The sequence below is a fragment of the Zerene cesonia genome, unplaced genomic scaffold (genome assembly GCF_012273895.1).
Source record: "Zerene cesonia ecotype Mississippi unplaced genomic scaffold, Zerene_cesonia_1.1 Zces_u006, whole genome shotgun sequence".
Taxonomy (NCBI): domain Eukaryota; kingdom Metazoa; phylum Arthropoda; class Insecta; order Lepidoptera; family Pieridae; genus Zerene; species Zerene cesonia.
This window is the reverse complement of record NW_024045136.1, coordinates 244,757-264,773: the sequence shown is the minus strand read 5'-3', so window position 1 is coordinate 264,773 and position 20,017 is coordinate 244,757. Positions and strand designations below refer to the sequence as shown.

Below are 20,017 nucleotides of genomic sequence, written 5' to 3'. Positions count from 1 at the left end.
AAATTAAGGGTAAAAGTAAATCCACCGAACGAAACATAGCAGTATGTTCCTATACATAATTTAAACATATAGCTTAAAGCACGAAGGTATAGTTCAAGATGAAAGATTTTTTTAATCAACTAGTAATTCCCAATATTAGCTTGTTTATATAAACATACCCTTTAGATTTATGATAATACTATCTTAACGTAAATAGCGAGTTGAATGTTGCAAAAATTTACTTATGTTTTTCCTCATTACATCAGCTATCTGCCAATAAAAGTTCCGTCAAAATCGATCCAGCCGTTCCAGAGATAATCCGCAACAAACAGACTAGATAGACAAAAATTTTAAAAAGTTTTTTTTTGTCTTTGTACCATGTGTATATTCATATATATGTAGTTACAAACGTTTATTTCAATATTACAAACGGACACTGCTAAATTATTTATATGTATAGATGTATAGATAAATAAGTATAGCTGATGTATGATTTTATACTGAGTACAACCTACGAATAACCTAAGTAATACGCATAGAATCAAAACGTTTTTATTTGTAAGGCCGGTACTGTCTTAAAATAATTATTTATAGTTGATGGTATAATTTCCCATTAAGTTACAACCTGTTATAGTCTATGGGGATTTAATTATTTTTTTATATTGGCAATTATGTTTCTGTCAAACGCTGTTCGACATTATACTTGCTGAAATAAACAGGAATAGGGACGTGTCCATGCAACAAAAAAAACATCGACAAATACGTCATGAATCTGATTTTATGGCAATCAGTTAAATAATTGTATTATCAGCAAATTATTATCTTAACATAATTACAACATGTTGCGGATTTTCAGAACTGGTTATCAGTTCAATCAATCAAAGCATTTTGAATAGTAAAATAATTTGACTCTCAGGTTCGAGTTATTAATTTAAATTAGATTTATAATAGGAATATGATGAACGAATGGTCTATTTAACAGCAGATACTGCTGACTCATTTGATTTGAAAATAAGTTTACTGTGCCGTTGTTACACGATCTACATCATGTGAATCATCAACCAGTTTCACTTTTCTAATCTTATAATCTTTTGTAATAAAACCATGACGTCTTAGCAAATCTATACTTAATTTTCAGATACAATACAATATTGTTTTTAAAAACTTTGAAAGCCATAAATTCTATGAATTTACTTACAAAACATATATGAGGAAATGTTAAATACGCATTGTTTAATGTCCACATCAAATTAGATTTTATCTACGGTGTTCACACGATAAGAAATTGCTTAATTGAAAAGATAACAATTCTTTGACAATATGTTTTGTACAATCAAATGTGGTTCATTGATTCTTATCGAGGTTGTTCGACATTAAACGAGCCGTCAGTGCATCACTAGCCAACCAGATTTCGTGCGGAATGTCATTGACACCGCAGTGAAGGCTCGGTTGTGGGGTGAGCTGTTATTTCCCAATTGCATTTAAAATGAACTTATAGCAGACACTGCCCGTTATTTGCCGCGAGCGATCGAACAAATAATTTAACAGTACATTAAGATTAATTACGTCCGACGGCCGCGTAAACTATTAGTTGTAATTCGTCGTTGCGAGTGAATAGTCGATAAAATGGTGATCCAAAAAATATGTTGTCTCGGCGCTGGCTACGTTGGAGGTCCTACGTGTAGTGTGATTGCGTTGAAATGTCCCAACATCACCGTAACTGTGTGTGACAAGAGCGCCGAGAGAATAAATCAATGGAATTCGGATAAATTGCCGATCTACGAACCTGGTCTGGACGATGTAGTTAAGCAATGTAGAGGGAAAAACCTGTTCTTCTCCACAGACATCGCTAAAGGTATTCAAGAAGCTGACTTAATATTTATTTCCGTGAACACGCCGACTAAAACAATAGGCAATGGTAAAGGCAGGGCGGCCGATTTGAAGTATATAGAAGGCGCTGCGCGAATGATCGCAGATTTAGCCACCAGTAATAAAATCGTGGTTGAGAAAAGCACCGTGCCTGTCAAAGCTGCGGAGATTATAATGAAAATTCTGCGCGCCAACACGAAACCCGGTGTCGAGTATCAAATTCTATCGAACCCTGAGTTTTTAGCTGAAGGAACGGCTATTGTTGATCTGGTGGAGGCGGAACGAGTCTTGATCGGTGGCGAGGATACCCCCGAGGGTCAGAAGGCGGTTCAAGAATTGTGTTGGGTGTACGAACACTGGATTCCAGCTAAAAACATATTGACCACAAACACATGGAGTTCAGAGCTGTCGAAGCTAGCAGCAAATGCATTTTTGGCTCAAAGAATTTCCAGTATCAATTCTCTTTCTGCGGTGTGTGAGGCGACAGGGGCTGATGTGTCCGAGGTAGCTAGAGCAGTTGGCCGCGACTCAAGAATTGGACCAAAATTCTTAGAAGCATCTATTGGTTTTGGAGGCAGTTGCTTCCAGAAAGACATTTTGAACCTCATATACTTGTCTGAATGCTTAAACCTACCAGAAGTAGCAGCGTATTGGCAGCAAGTGGTCAACTTAAATGACTATCAGAAGACACGTTTCACCAGAAAAGTGATTGAGTCTCTCTTCAATACTGTTTCGGACAAGAAAATAGCCATTCTCGGCTTTTCGTTCAAGAAAAACACTGGTGATACTCGCGAATCGCCAGCTATCTACGTATCTAGCACGCTACTAGATGAGGGAGCAAAACTGCACATCTACGACCCTAAAGTTGAAACGGACCAGATATATTACGAGTTAACGCACCCGCAAGTGACAAGTGAGCCAGAATTGGTCCGGAAAAACATAGAAATCCACGACTCTGCTTATTCGGCAGTTACGGGCGCCCATGCACTAGTATTATGTACTGAATGGGATGAATTCAAAGAACTGGACTTCAAAAGGATCTACAATGCAATGATGAAGCCTGCATATATATTTGATGGACGTAAGATTCTGGACCACGAAGCTCTGTTGAACATTGGGTTCCATGTGCAGACGATTGGGAAGAGATTATCTAGAACAGGCAGTATTCGAGCGCAGGGGAGCCAGACTCTACCCTAAGCAATATGTGAGTATATAATCTTTATTTAATGTTAAAAACAATGATACAACATTTTTCTAATAATCATATCTAATATGATTATTAGAAAAATGTTTAATCAGTACACAGTGTGATTTTTAAGTATTTATTTCATTGATTCTATAATGGAAAATTTGATAAAAACAATTTATATTTGTAATACTTCCTATTCAAACATAAATTATCATACAAAGTAAGACATATCTGGAACCAGTAACATATTATAATATATATCTAAAGGACAAACTCTGTTGAAAATCATTAAAAATAAAAAATTGTAACCAACCAGGAGTATTCAAATTTTATTCTATTAAACTTGTGTTTGTAACAACTCCCTTTTTTTGCTAGGGAAATTATGTCATTTTGTTCCTAATGTGGTACAGTCCCCAGGGAAGGACATTGCTACCCTTTTTTAGATAGAACTATCCATCTTAATTAACTATTTGGTTAAGCTCAATCTGTATTCTTCTTAAGGTCTTCCAGATGCTTTTGATAAAAATAGAATGACATTCTATCGAAACCAGTTTCTTAAACTTAATAATCAAGTAAAATATTAATGCAGAATGTAATTACAGAGTGTTTACCTGCAATGTAACAGTAATATGTGCAAATAACTATGATAAGGTTTTGTATTTCATAGCAAAAATGGCAATTATTGTTATCGGAAACCATTGAAAATTAACGTTTATGAAGAGAATTCTATGCTCTTTATTTTGCAAATTTCATAGTTTAATGCATGATTAACTATATATAGCATACTAACTGCGCCCCGCGGTTTCACCCACGTAAGTCTGTATCCCCTAGGAATATCGGGATAAAAAGTTGCCTATATGTTATTCTAGCTGTCCAGCTGTCTACGTACCAAATTTCATTGCAATCGGTTCAGTAGTTTTTGCGTGAAAAAGCAACAAACACACACACATCCTTACAAACTTTCGCATAAACCATAACATAGTTTTTTCCTTCCATAAGACTTCTTCTTCCATGTGACTTAAAAAAAGCATGGAAAAAAATTTGAATTCATATTTTGTGTGTTAGGTCTGAGAATAGGCCAACATCTATTGAGTAGGTAAAGTAAGAGTAAGTGCAGAACAGCGTATGCCGGGTCGGCTAGTTGTTTATAAAAGTAAAAACATGATGCATAAGATATTTATTTGTGACTAATGCAGGTTGATTACCGGATATTTATATAATATAATGTTGAAATGTAAATATTTTTTATATAAATTCAAAACACGGTTAGCGCATTCACTGGAAAGATGTCGTCTCTTATACATTGCGCGATATCACCGTCCTTGTCTGTGCCAGTTAGATAGACGGAGATAGCGATATGTCACATCAAGCGTTCCGCCATCTTTGAGTTTCTTCACATAATATATTATGGTAAATTCAAATTCAGCCGACGTTCCAAAAACAAAGAAGGTTTTCATTTCGAATGTTTTTTTTTTTCGATCAGTTGCTGCAAGACAATAAATAGGAAAAAAGATCAAATTAATCCCGTCGGTCACTTGAAAACCTACGAAGTTTCGAATAGAAAAACTAAAAAAAAAAAAAATACAATCGAATTTTGAATCTCCCTCGCTTTTTGGGAACGATGTTTGATAAATATGAATATTTTAAGTAACACATAGACGAAAAATTCAATCTTCGTCTCTTTATCTAAATTAATTTTATGTAGGTATTGAAAATATTTGTGCTTTTGTATGTAGGTATGTGTTAATGTTTTCACACAAAACTCACTGAAACGATTGCAAATATTCTTTCACCAACTGAAAGCAGGAAACTCTTTACTGAGTGACATAGGCTATGTGTACCACGGGCGAAGCGGGGGCGGACCGCTAGTAATACCTATGTTTAATTAAATAAAGTCTTGTTCAAACACGACTTCAGAGACAGATAGACTTTTTGTTTACCAGAATCGAACTGGCACTACCGTATTTTATATCGCATATCTGGGTATTTCTATTTTAATTTAATTAAAAGGAAAGGGGGTTTTCCTAGTAAATAAGGATCTAGAAACTGCTATACGTCATTGTGTTTGCTCTTACGTAGTTTACTTTCATCGTACTATTTTTGTTGTTTACCAACTGCGTCAGATTGAGTGTTATGTTTTATCTATTTTTATTTTTTTTATTTATTTCTCAATTTCAACGGTGTTAAAGTTTGGTGGAATTTAGCTGGCGAGTTGGTAAAAAAATTATCAATATATTTTTAACAAAAAACAGAAGGGCCATTATACTGTCAGAACTAATATAAATTGAAATAAGATCACATGCTAGGCATGCATGCTTTTAAATAAAAAAAAGAATCGTAAAAAAAATATGAAAAAACAGTCCAATTGATAACCTCCTTTTTTTTGAGTCGGTTGTTAAATAAGTGAAGGCTAGGCGCCTAATAATGGAAGATTGACTTGGTGGGTTTAAAAATGTTGTATTGGTACTGAAACGGAAGTATTTAGTACGAGTTTGAAATAATAATAAAATCATAATTTGCATTCTATTTGCTATTTATTTAGGTATATAGATTAATGCACGTTTGAAATAATTGAACGATTAGAAAAAGAAAACAATACTGAGGCGGGATTTCAACCCGCGTCTATGTCTTCACTTCGCGATGCTTTTAAACACAAGCTGCAGCAAACGGGTTATAAATTGCATTAAACAATCTGTAGAAACAATGAAAAACACATGGTTCTCTAAAAACAACAACATTCTTAGATTTTGAAATAAAAAAAAAATAAAACACACAAGTAGATACTAACTTTCTTAGATAACAATGTGATGAAAACGCAAGTGATTAGTGATTAGATATTTATGCTGTTGTCAGAGTTTCACCGTTAAATAACTGTTACATAATGTAACAGTTATTTCAGAATTCACTTTCGCGTTCCGTGTGCGCATACGTTTATGACGGGACCGTGTGGGTGAAATAACACTGGTGAAAAATGTTTTTTTTTTCTTTTTTCTGAGATTTTTTTACATGCTTCGGAATTTTGAGTCTTAGAATAAGAAGTGCTAGGATTATTTTACAATGACGCGTTACTGCACGAATCGTTGATGAAACATGCGTTCGACGAATCCGCATCGTGATCAGGGTTGCCACCGCCAGGTTTTTTTGAAGGTTAAATTGTTTTTTTTTTCAAAGCATTGCAAATATTATATCCGTCAGTCACGATGAAACTACTGAACGGATTTAGATGAAATTTGGTAAACACACTGTATGTGAGCTGATTTGGGTCATTAGATACATTTTATCTCGATTAAATGCTTCCTCGAAAAAAAGCAGTGGTGGCTCAGTGGTGAGAACCTCGGACTTCAAAATCGATAAGTCGAGGTTCGAGACCGGGCGAGTGTGCAGGAAATAAATTGATTTTTCAATTTATCTGCAAATGTGGATTGGCACCACTGCTTAAAACGGTGAAGGAAAACATCGTGAGGAAACCGGCATGTCCAAGAATCAATAAAGTTCGATGACATGCGACATCTGCCAACCCGCACTTGGCCAGCGTGGTGGATTATGGCCTAAACCCTCATAGGAGGCCTGTGTCCTAGCAGTGGGAACATATATGGGCTGATGATGATGAAATGCTTCCTTGGGGTAAAACAGGAATTTTTATATCCGGGCGGAGCCGGGACGAACGTCTACTTTAACATGTATATATCATATATTAATTACGTTTCACGCTGTTTGTCTGCGATGGCCTCCTGAACTACTCAACCGATTCAATCAAATTTACACACCACAAGATAGGATAGTTTATGTTATTTCATCTACTATTAATGACTTCCCGGACGAAACCTGTTTGTCGCTAATGCATATATTAATTACTGCCTGCGCCCCGCGGTTTCACCCGCGTAAATCCGTATCCCGTAGGAATATTGGGATAAAAATTAGCCTTTATGTTATTCCACTTGTTCAGCTATCTACGTACCAAATTTCATTGCATGCAGTTCAGTAGCTATTGCGTGAAACAGCAACAAACACACACGCATCCTTACAAACTTTCGCATTTATAATATTAGTAGGATAAGTTTCGCACGGGTGGCAACCCTATATTTCGATAGGGAAACGACGTACACAATCGTGATATATTGAAAGAGCATCCTCTCACATAGCAAGCTGCTTGATCAAACACACAAACATTTATTCATTCAATTCATCTTAAGACTTCTACTATGTAGAAGCACCATTGGATCGCCATAATACAGTTTAAACATTTATCACCCGGTTCGTAAAGCAGAACTGTCCTGTGGTTCTTAAGCGACAATATTGCTTGTGTCCCTGTTGCCTAAAATTTCCTATCACTCACTAGCCCTCCGCCCGTGGCTTCGACCGCGTAGTAAGGGGCGATTTCCATGGAAATTCTCATGAAGTTATACTTTATTTCCCAGGCAACTCCTAAGGCAAATATTTCATACTAGCGGTCCGCCCCGGCTTCGCCCTTAGTACATATATAGCCTATAGCCTTCCTCAACAAATGGGCTATCTAACACTGAAAGAATTTTTCAAATCGAACCAGTAGTTCCTGAGATTAGTGCGTTCAAACAAACAAACAAACTCTTCAGCTTTATATTATTAGTATCGATCTGATTATAATGAGGCAGATAAATCTTTGTGACTAATAAACAGTCAATAAAAGAAACATTAAGCGACTTATAGTAATTAATATATTTTCTTTAGTTTGTTTGTACGGATCCGTTGGCGTCGCGGGTCCGACTCGCGCTTGGCCGATTCTTTTCTCTCCATTAACACATTGCAATGCCACATGTGATTCTAAGAAATCGTGTTGCACGAGCAAATAAATACAAGAATACACTAGTGGCTCGCTTCTGCTTTGTCCGATATCCGACACGATTTCAACTTTTTTTTTATATATCACTAGCTGCGCCCCGCGGTGTCACCCGCGTAAGTCCGTATCCAGTAGGAATATCGCTATACAAAGTTGCCTATATGTTATTCCAGTTGTCCAGCTGTCTACGTGCCAAATTTCATTGCAATCGCTTCAGTAGTTTTTACGTGAAAGAGCAACAAACGCACACACATCCTTACAAACTTTCGCATTTATAATATTAGTAGGAATAAAGTTTAGTAGGAATAGGATAGGATAGGAAGGATACTAATTAATTTTATAAATGCGAAAGTTTGTGTGTATGTTTGTAACTCTTTCATATTATATTATAGCTAAGAAAAAGTATAGGGAACGTTTTCATTGCAAAATCCTTTCTTTTATATTTATTTCTATCAGCGAGAAAATCCGCCGGCAGATACATACTATCCCTATGATATAGACCCCCTTTTCAGTACAGTGGTTAACGTGTGAGCGTAGAACCGAGCGGTCCTGGGTTCGATTCCCGGTGGGGACGCACGAAAAAAAAATGCCTCGGTCTAGCAGGCCACAGAGGGTTGATCACTACTTGTCCATAAAGAAAATCGATCAGTGAAACAGATGTATATCATCTGCCCCATACCCCACTAGGAGACATGGGACTTCACTACGATATAGAATTCGAAACGTTACGTAAGTTTTAGTCTAAAAAAAAATTACGTATTAAACGTTTGTAAATCCTAAAACTTATCATTACCCAGATCTGTCTGTATTTTAATCTTAAATCTTAACCTAACCATGTCGAAATTACCTATCTTGCGATAACCAACTCCGTCGTTAGTAAAAAAAAAATCATTTTTTATTTTTTATGTTGACGTTACATCAGAAAGATATCATTTAGATGTATGGACGATGGACATTCAGCAAACCTTGACATATATTATGTTTATTGTCTCTGCTGTCGATCTATGATTATTTATGGCCGCGCCACACGGTCAGCGGTTTTAACGGCTCGTTTGCAATGATATTGTAAAATGGGATAAATAGGTTTCCTATCCTACTGTACCTCCTATTTAATCCTACTGATATTATAAATGCGAAAGTTTGTAAGGTTGTGTGTGTGTGTGTTTGTTGCTCTTTCACGCAAAAACTACAGAACCGATTGCAATGAAATTTGGTACGTAGATAGCTGGACAACTGGAATAACATATAGACAACTTATCCCGATATTTTTACGAGTATCTCGTAAACTTTGGTGCAGCTAATTACAAATAACGTATGAAAATTTAGGTCAATTGACGAGACTAACCTATTTATTATTTAACCTATAGGTTAGTCAGTCTTAAGTTTTACGAATACGCAAGAGTGTAAAAAAACGTCGCGTTCCAAACGCCGCTCGCGTGTTACGGCGTAAGGTCACGTATTTTTTTAATAAAAAGAGGAAAAATGAAGGTCCATCGAACGCCTTGAGTGCTCGTGATCGTTTGTTGTATCGGTTACGCCATTTGCAATTAATATATTGCGGAAATACGTGCTTGATGAATTTTAATTATGTAATTAACTAATCGTGTATCGCCGATTCGCTTACCTTTTGAAGAAAGTGGAAAGAAGAAAAAACCGTTTATTTTAACACACACACACACACACACACACACACACAGTAGAAAAAACATGAAAAAAAATAATGAAAAAACTAAAGCAAAAATAAAATTTACGTGTGGTTGCGTGCGCCAAAAAAGGATGCCACTCAGTATATCTTTTTTTTTTATTATTTTTTTTTATTTTTTTATGCATATACCCCTTCCTCTTGAAACACTCTATCTATTAAAAAATTTATGTAATGCATTTTGACGAACGAAAACATTATTTCAATTTAATCGTTATTCTGATCACTAAATATTTACTTCTATTTTTTAAAATTGGTTTTAAATTGACTAGATACAGACGATGCAAACATTTATTTATGTATAACTTATCACAAATGATAATCATGATGTTTTATTAAGACCGAGTTATAATTTATGACTAAGCGCTCGACCCAAACCTGCCCGGGTTTTTCCCGTGATAAAACGAATAAAACGACAGGTGTAACGTCGCAAACATACAAATTAATCTCATTGTCTAGATTCGTCTAATGATGATGCGTAAACTTATAATATTGATATAGAAATTTTAATCTAAATTTCATCCAAATCGTTCCAGCTGTTCTGACGTGACTTAGTTATTTATAAACATCATTCGTAGTTATCAAAATACGTAACAGGAAAAACACAACGAAACTCGTAGAAAAAAAACCCTCCGAAATTAGTGTATATAAAGCAGAAATACTATGTGTATAAGTAAGAGGAAATAATGTTTATCTGTCGCAGATAACACACGAAAATAGTGAATTTTATCGCATACCATAAAGCACTAAACAACCAAATCGGATATTAGCAATGATGATATAATTTATAGCGCATTATAACATTCGTTTCGATTAAAATTTATGTTCGGAAATCGTAGAAATATGTCGTGATTCTTATCGTCGGCTATGGTGTGTTTCCTGTGCTGATAACGAATCAAACATACATGTATTTTAATTAATAGGTTATAGAGTATGTTTCAGTGATTATTGAAATGTATTTTATCATATACAGCTGTTTTTACACGCTTTTTATTAGCTTCACCTGTATGTTTGTATGTTTGTTTGTTTGTAACCGACTTCTTTGGGCGCGATTTTGACCCACTTTAAACGGCCAGATTTCGTTCAAGCTTTGTAGATTTATTGAGCACCGATGACAATACACTAATTTGATAAAATTATTCCATTTTTCAATTTGCAAAATATGATTTTTGTTAAAGCGTGTTTTTTAGTTTCTTTTTTAAACTATTATTATTATTTAATACGTTTTTATTAGTCTGACCTGTGTGTTTGTATGTAACCGACCCCGTAAGACTCGATTTCTAAACGGATAGATTTAATTCAAATTCTGTACGCTATTCAAGGTTCGCTGACAATACAATGGTTTCATGAGTTTATCTTATTATCCTGATTAGGATCGCCATATTTTTTTTCCTTACCTTACCTTTTACTCATTCTGCGTAAGAGCAAGTGAGACAATTTATTTGATTCTAGTTCACAGTTTTTTTTTTTTACTTTTAAGCTATTTTTTTTGCTATGTATATATTTAACAGCAGTATAATAAAATTCTGTTTTTATTTTATTTGAAAGTGGTTGTCCCTTGATTCCCTCTCGGGGACGTTGGTGGCGTTATTTATAGAAAACAATTGTTTTATATAAAACTAGATGTTCGCCCGTGCTAATAGAATTTTTAAAATCGGTCCAGTAGTTATTGAGTTTATCCATTACAAACAAACCAACAAATTATTCCTCTTTATAATGTTATTGTAGATTATTTCATGTAAATAACGATTGTTTTTTTGTTACAGGAAATAATGATCTAACCGGAGGACTCGTGAAGAAGTGAATCGTTTATGGTTTAAGTGAAATTCGACAATACAATATAGCTTAGCGACGTACATGTTCCGGTTGCCAGACTTTTAAGTAAATAACTTGGATGTTGCCAGTTTCAAAAAGTGTGTGGATGAGATAGTGCTAAACCTTATAAATTAAATAGCTTCCGCTCGGGGCTTTGCCCGCGTGAGATAAGGGCATTTACAAACCATTTAGTTATCCTAAGGGAGCGTTTGATCGGGATAAAAAGTATTCCATCACCAAATTCAGCTCATAGTCTGTCTGTATAGCATATTTCATCAAAATCCTTTCGGTTGTTTCAGCGTGATTGACGGACAAACAAACAAACATTTATAATATAAGTTTGATTTTTAAAATTTTTTTCAAGCTTAGTATTTGAGCGAACATGGATGCAGAGTTAATTATGTTTAGACATGACTCATGGAAAATGTATGTTACTTATGAACTATCTGTCAGCGATTTTGCGTTCAACTCGTAAATCTAAACCATTCTCGAATTCACCTGAAGACATACAAATTAATTCCAAAACTCTCGAACCTTCTACGACTTCAGTGAAGAGTTACACGCACGGATGAAATACGTAAAGATTGGTTTTTATATGTAATTGATCATTATTATTTGAGTGTTGTGTCTTTTCATTAACACACTTTTTAAATTAAATAACATAAGTAAAATAATTGATCAAAAACTCATAGTAGAAAATGAGAAATTTGATTACCTCTTTAAATTTTGATCTTTCCAGTGTACACTAACCTTATTTCAAATGGTATTCCTAGAAATTTATTTTCGCATTTGCTTTATTCCTAAGGTCCTATTTTATTTTTTTTTTTTTTTAGAATATTAAGCTACACGCTTGACCGGTCTTTGCTTTGACGTACTTAAGTTGGGTAGAACTTGAGATTACAGTAATCGTTCGTTTATTCTTACGAATACACTTTTTTTATATATTTTAGTCATATTTTTGTCGAAGGCAACTAAAAACAAAGACTGGTCGACTCATATCGCTTATTTTTTACTCAAATATATACACAAATAATTATTTTTTAATTAATTTTAAGTTACTGTACTAAGTATTATTGCTGTGTGCATTTTATTGTGTTACAATGCTGAAAACAAAATCGCACCTTTTTTTTCCTCAAGTGGATAACCTACCTATGCACCTATAGAAGTATTAAAAGGAATTTTGGCTTAAATGTCTTGTAACTAAGCCATTAAATTTTCAAAAAAAAGGAAAAAAGAATTAAAAAGAAATATATTTTCGAACGTGTGTGTGTGGTATGACAGCTGTCATTAGTTTTGCGTTAGTGGTAGATTTAAAAAGATCAAGATATACAGTTCCGTATGAATATTAAGTTTTTTTTCGTTTTTTATTAAGAAAAAAACTTTTTTTATTTAGTGCCAATTGCCTTTTGATATTACGCACTGTAGCATTGTAGCATATTGGAAATATATCGACTACTTAGTAGTTTTTATATTATTTAGTTATACCTAATAATATTTTATAACGAATTATAAATCGAATATATAATGTAACGTCTATGTTTTGATGTGCTAATAATATGACTTTACGTTTCGTATTGCCATATTGAAAAAAATAAATCGAGATATTTTTTCTCTTAAAATATTCTATATTTTTGGTTTATTAGTTATGGCAATTATGTCTACTGGTACAATTTTCTTTACGAATTACGTTCTTATTAATTATTTTTTTAATCATTCATTATTTCAATGTATTGACTGTTTAAATAATTACAAAAATTAATTAGAAATTTTAATTAATAATCGTAAAGGACAAATATTTTTTGTATTATTTCCAGTGTATTTTATGAGGAATAAATGTATACTTATACACGATTTGAAATTTTATTTCGAGACGATCCCAATATTCATCTGTTTGCCTGTGGTAACATGTACATATGCACATGTACATACATAGCCTGTCCCTCAATGATATGCTGCTTTCTAATGGTTGTGCATCATTTTGATGTCTGGTGTTAGTAGACTTAAGAGTGATCGTGGACTCTAACCAGCTCCCGTGGCCTTTTCACGCAGCTTGGCGGTGAACACAGGTTTTAGTCGGCAGAAAATCCACAAGACACGACACCTTTCCCGGGGGCCGTAGATGTTATGCAAGATTTTCCAACTGAAAAGAGGCTAGATTGATATAGGCTGTATTTTACCCCTGTGAAATGTTTCATTACTAGGAGAAGATCCTTTGTGTTGTGTATTTGAATCACTCCAAATTATAATAAACTAGGTATAACGGGCGGCGACACTCGCGTCGTACTCGAAAAAAAGTGCTCATGTCTAATCCAGACTATGTAATATTGTACCAAATATCATAAAGATTCCATAAACTACGCGTACTAAATACAAACTTTCGTGTTTATAATCTTAGAAGGTTCCTTTAGATAGCGTAATTACCGTTAATTTCCTGAAAAGTAAAAAGGCTAATCTGTGGAAAACATCTAGTAAATCATCAAATCAAACAATAACAACTTACATATTGCAAAAGGGAGAAGCCCTCTAAGGCACCTTCTCATTTTGTATCCTCATGTTTGATCTACATAATAACATTTAAAAAATTATATATGTTAATTAAATACCCATAAACGCCATTTCCGCATAACCTTTCCATCTATCAAATGTCAAGTCAATTAATTAGTGCCTTGTTTTATAACTTATTTAATGCTAATATATATAAATTAAGTGTCACGTTGTTTGTCCGCCATGGACGCCTAAACTGCTCTACCGATTTAAATCAAATCTGCACACCAGTCACCATGTGCAGTTTGATCCAAAGTAAAGATTAAGACAAAAACCGGGGCGTGGAGCCAGTAAATACTACAACTAATTTAGATTTCAGTAATTGTGTAATCAATTTTATCTGATAAAATAACTTCGGTTTGTGTGGATGCACTTACTATGATATTATATACTACTAGCTGCACCCGGCAAACGCTGTTCTGTCTTACTCCTATCATTTAGGGGTATGAAAAATAGATGTTGGCCGATTCTCATAGATACCGGATAAGCACAAAAAATTTCATCAAAATCGGTCAAACCGTTTCGGAGGAGTATATAACGAAAACTGTGACACGAGAATTTTATATATTAGATAATATTATGAATTTGTAGCGTAAATGTAAAAAAAGTAAAGAAACAAAGGTTGATGTGTCGCCATGTGGGGTATAGGGCCAATGCTTCACCTACATCTATTTTACTCTCATCGACTCTCTAATAATCTCTCATCATGAGTAATTGAGTTTTTTTTCACCGGAAATCGAACAAAAACCCTCCGTTCTACGTTATACGTTCACCACTTTATTAAAGAGAAACCATCCACTTTATTACATTTGTATCTATGAAATTATTATTTGTTTGATACAGAATAAAGTTATAAAAACTGAATGTCTCGCATTGCAATACCACTTTTTAGAATACAGAGTATAATACGTAACGAAATTATTTAATCCTCGCGATTTCACATTAATGTAATAAGATAAACTCTTGAAATTATTGTATTGTCAACAAAGTGAAACAAATCAAATCAAATCAAATCAAAAATACTTTATTATGCACCAAATAATACACAAATAAATTCTATAAATAACTCTATAGAAGCACAACAGAAAACTAATAAAAGGGTGCTAAAAATCATGTTCAAACTAATTTTATGAGATAAATAAAGGATTTAGGATTATTTAATAAAACACATGAATAATTACAAATTGCTATTTCTTTATTAAAAATTACACATTATAAACAACGTCACCGTCGAAATATCTCAAAAATAACTTCAATAATAATAATAATATTATACAGACGAAAATGTCAAATTAAATTAATTTAGGCTGCCCTTATCACAACATAATTCTTACACTACGATGGCAATATTTTTGTATTTGACAGTTGTTAAAAAAAATGCAAAAAAACGTTACGCAGTCATAAATTTTACAATTAAAAATGCGTGAAGGACAAAAGATAACGTTACAAAAATAAATTTGTTGCTTTATATAACATGTATTAAGTAATTCTGCGGACGTGAAATTTAGGATAAAAATATTTCACTCAGACCTCAAAATCTAAATTATTGCTTGGATTCTAATGTATACATTAAAATAATTAAAATTTTAAAATATTAAAACGTCAAAAAATCTAAACAAAAACAAGAAATCAGCATCGATAAAATAAAAAGCATTAAAATTCAATTAAACAACGAGGCATGAATAAAATCATAAATTGAATTAGCAGAATTAGTAGCTAGAGCCAGAAGTGATTCTATTATCTTGAAAAAATTTAAAGATTAATTTCAAATTAGATACTTCTGTTTCTTAGTGCAAAAAGGTGATTTTCACTCATCCTTAAGTGTCTACACATAAAAAAAATCATCCGCAAAATTATTTACTACACAATGCTTAAAAACCAATGGACCGAAATTAAAAGGATAAAAAATACTCAAAAAATCAGAAACAAAGTTACTGTCTGTCTATCTCTTTCCAACACATTTAGCGACGTATGATTCACCCAGTACTGCCCTTTACTATTTTCCGAAAAAAAAAAAAAATTACAAAAACACTGCCAATATGGCGTCTTAAATCAAATAAATGCTTTATCTGTGACCGATGAGTATTAAAAAAAAAAACTATTTACAATCTAAAATACACAGTAAAGCCTATTACATTCATCTGTCACGGCGCAGACGCATCTGCGGACTAGATATTTGTGAAATAACAACGGTTTACAGACGAGCGGTTGAAACGCGACGTTTTGTGTGTGTTTGACAAAGCAGAGGATCCTATTCTACATCGTTTAAAATCAAATAATACATATTGCAGCATAGCTAGCCCAATTTGTTCATCTTCAATGCAATGCATTTTTTTTTTCTGCTACCATGTCATAATCAAATTCTACCACAAGAAATGAGAAAGGTCAAATTCTGAATTATCATTCAACACCAAATTCCTTAATTCATCCTCAAGGAGAAAAAATCATATGCACAAATACAATTGAAGCATTATTGGTTTCTCTTTTTTTATAACTAAAACGAACAAAATATAATTAAACAAACAATCAAAATAAATAATACACGTACATACGTGTCAACCGCACGTGCGCCAACCGCCTAAATGCCAATACAATGGATTATACCGATCGAACAACGTGATATGTCCACAAATAATTCTAAATAAATAACTCTACAGATTAAAAAATTTTAAGCTGCACCGTTTAACATATCTAGATTACAGATAACTACAAAATTGTGACATACATTTAATTGAACTTCGAAAATGTTGCCACGCTAATTTATTCGCTTATAAAAAAGCTAAAATTGTTTTTTTTTTCAAAGTTCACTTAAACATTCTATCATTCTATCATTCCAATACAATACAATGTTACCCTCATATTAATTTTGAATTAATAATTTCTACGTATACATTCGTTAGCTGGCAACCCTTAGCGACTATGTTGCCATATTCATAGTAATAATATAAATAACATACTGCGTAATAAAAATAAAAAAAGTCTACGTCCCATTTCCGTTTGGCGGTTACGATATTTAGGTCTATTCTATTTTATCGGCTGAAATTCATGAAAAAAAAAACTATATGAAAAAAAATACTTTAAATAAATCTGTAATTACATTAATAATACAAAATTACAAACGATAACTCTATCAATAGCATCATAGTAATACATCTAATTTATTATCATTTTCATTACACTTTTGCTGAAATAAGTTTGACAAATTTGACTGTTCATGCAAACTTGTCAAGCTTGCATGTCGTACGATCGTATCACAATACTTTTAACGAAATATCTTGAAATCGAAGACAACAACAACATGTTGTCATGCTCGTCACACTTGTAAGAGCAACAGAACAAGCTATTAATGTTGCACTGCGCCCGCGCAGAATTTGGCGGCAATTCCGATCTTTACTTTCCCTATGCGACAATGTCAAACTGCCAAACATTTCAGTTGACATAAAAATTATAACAGACCCAAACATCGAACCAGCACACCCTCATTATAAACGCTAAATCTACAGCACCTATCTAACTATATTCACAATCTATGCTAACAGTAATATAATATACATAAAATGTCGACGTAATACAAAAGCGAGCGGTGTCTATTAGTGTTTAGATCTTTAGCCCGCCTGAATCATCCGATGTATGTCCTGTTGAAGTTGGAATAAAAATGCTCTGCCTAATGCGTCCATGAGCGGTCACTCGTTGACCACCATTCGATTAAAACAAAAAAAAAACTATGGCTTAAAAAAGTACCATATATGTATTATTTTTTGCTTTAATATTTAATATTGAAAACGATGTGTGCATGTCTGATTAATTTTAATTAGCCGTATCTATTAAAAATGTTGTGAAAGATATATACGTTGGGTTAAGCCCTGAGGCATAGCTGATGTAATAATGTTAAATAAACGATTAAATTCAAAACATTAATTTATGGCAACGCATTATGTACAGCACATAATGCGTTGCCATAATTATGCTAATGTACTGTCGTGAACAAATTTTTTTTATCATACATTCAAAATGTTAATAATAAAAATAAAAATAAAAATTACTGGCAATTCGGCTGTCAGCTGTCACTTTGACACATGTCAGATTTCATATTACGTCGTCCGCGACTCGTCCGAATAGCATATACAAACGTACCGGCATTGACGTATGATATCGGATTCGCATTTTGCGATGGAATTGTAATTGTAATAAGCCTCGAATTGTTGGGAGATACAGATCAAGTAGGCCATTGTAGGCATGTAAGACTGCGTATACTGGGGTAATTACCATGTCAAGTTAGATGTTAAAATGTGAATATCTTTGGACTTTAGTTTTTAAGAGTCGCATCATATAAAAAGCAAATTTATTATCCTATCATAGCTTTAACGATATAACAATATTGCATGGGTTTCATACTGGAGTAAATTTTGTTTATTAGAAACTCATATGCGAGCATAACCGTAGACAGAAAGCGATTTAATTAAAATGATTAATAAAGGCTTAAAAATTAAATCAGACTTAACAAATATGCACACAGTCTGTTAATAACCCCAGTCTACTGTGAGTCAAAATTCGGTACCATCTCGCAAAAAGTATTTAAAAATGTGAATGTTGCAGTGGTGGGACAATCTATACATGAATTCTTTGACATGGCACATTTTTTTATGCAATTCATCAATTACGTATATATAACGTGGGACAAACACTCAAAATATAATGGGAAATCCATAACTTCACTACGCATACCCTTGTTCGGAACATATACAGTGCAATATAATGTTACAACCAATCAAATGAAGTGAATTATTAATTTGTATTGAGAATTAAAATTATACGCATAAATAAACTTAGGGTATCTAGGTCGATCTAAATATTTGGATATTTTCATACTTAGTCATTACTATAACTTAAAACGAACATCAAATTTCACTATTTAAGAATTTCTATTCATATTAAATATGGGTATTACATCAATGCCTTAAAACATAGGTCGCAATCAATACTCAAATCCCATAATAGTCCGTTTTTCTAAGTTACATAATACTTTGACTTTTCCATTGAGTCGATTTGAAGAAACAAAATAAAAAATAAAAAAAATAAAAATTATAAGTGTCTCAAAATAAATGCGAAGAAATAAAAAATTTAAATGGTTTCGAGTTAGCTTCCAGGTAAGGAACATAATTTATTTCCCTGTTGTTTTTTTTTACGGGCAACTAGGCACAGGTGGGACTGCAAATTTTCGCGCGCTTTTCACTCGACCAATCGCGTGCTCTCTTAAGTTATGCATGAAGTTGTTGCTTATCTACAAGCAGCTAACTTCACGCATCATCATCATCATCATCATCAGCCCATATATGTTCCCACTGCTGGGACACAGGCCTCCTATGAGGGTTCAGGCCATATCCACCACGCTGGCCAAGTGCGGGTTGGGAGCAGAGAGAAGAGCAGTTATCAAACGTAAAATTATATTTGTATGAATACAAATTCACTCATAACTCGAATCACACAGACTCTGTTTTATAGAAACTGTTTCGAGTACCCAATTGATAAGACCTAGAATGTCAACTATACACTATCCACTGTACCAAGAGTTTAGTATTTAAGCGTTTATCTGATGAATTGAACATGTATTTCATCTTTATAATCGTTTATACAATTCGCATCAATGGAAACACCACCCTATAAATCTCACTCCCAATATTCTATCTGGAGTGAGATTTATAACGTCGTATCGTCTATCCCTCTCGTTCTTTTACAAAATACTACTGTCAGAGCGAGACAGACCGATTGCATATGCTCGAAACCACACACATTATGGAGAATTAAGTATTCCAAATGCAATAAATAATAAAAACAAATCATTATAATTCAGACAATATTTCTCCATCGGGGGTCAATAGATAGATATTTAAAATGGCACGTAAATAAATACTTGTCAATTCCGTAGTTTTTTTTTTTTATCATACACATATAAAAGTATAAAAAGCTTACTTCTGTACATATTAACGTCCATTCACTGTACTGACATACAAAAAGACTCACCAAATGGCCGTTAAGAGAAATCTTCGACCTTAACGCGTGTTTAATAACGCCTTAAATCGATTGTAGCAACAAGAAAAAAAAA

General features: G+C 33.5%; 1 protein-coding gene across 1 annotated transcript; it reads left to right on the top strand.

Moving 5' to 3' along the window:
* The first annotated feature begins 1,387 nt into the window (after window positions 1-1,387).
* Window positions 1,388-13,221, top strand: LOC119838905 (UDP-glucose 6-dehydrogenase). Its single transcript, XM_038365049.1, has 2 exons — window positions 1,388-3,052; window positions 11,322-13,221. Exon 1 carries the CDS (start codon window positions 1,606-1,608, stop codon window positions 3,043-3,045), a length of 1,440 nt encoding a protein of 479 aa, XP_038220977.1. The 5' UTR covers window positions 1,388-1,605; the 3' UTR covers window positions 3,046-3,052; window positions 11,322-13,221.
* Window positions 13,222-20,017: the final 6,796 nt, after the last annotated feature.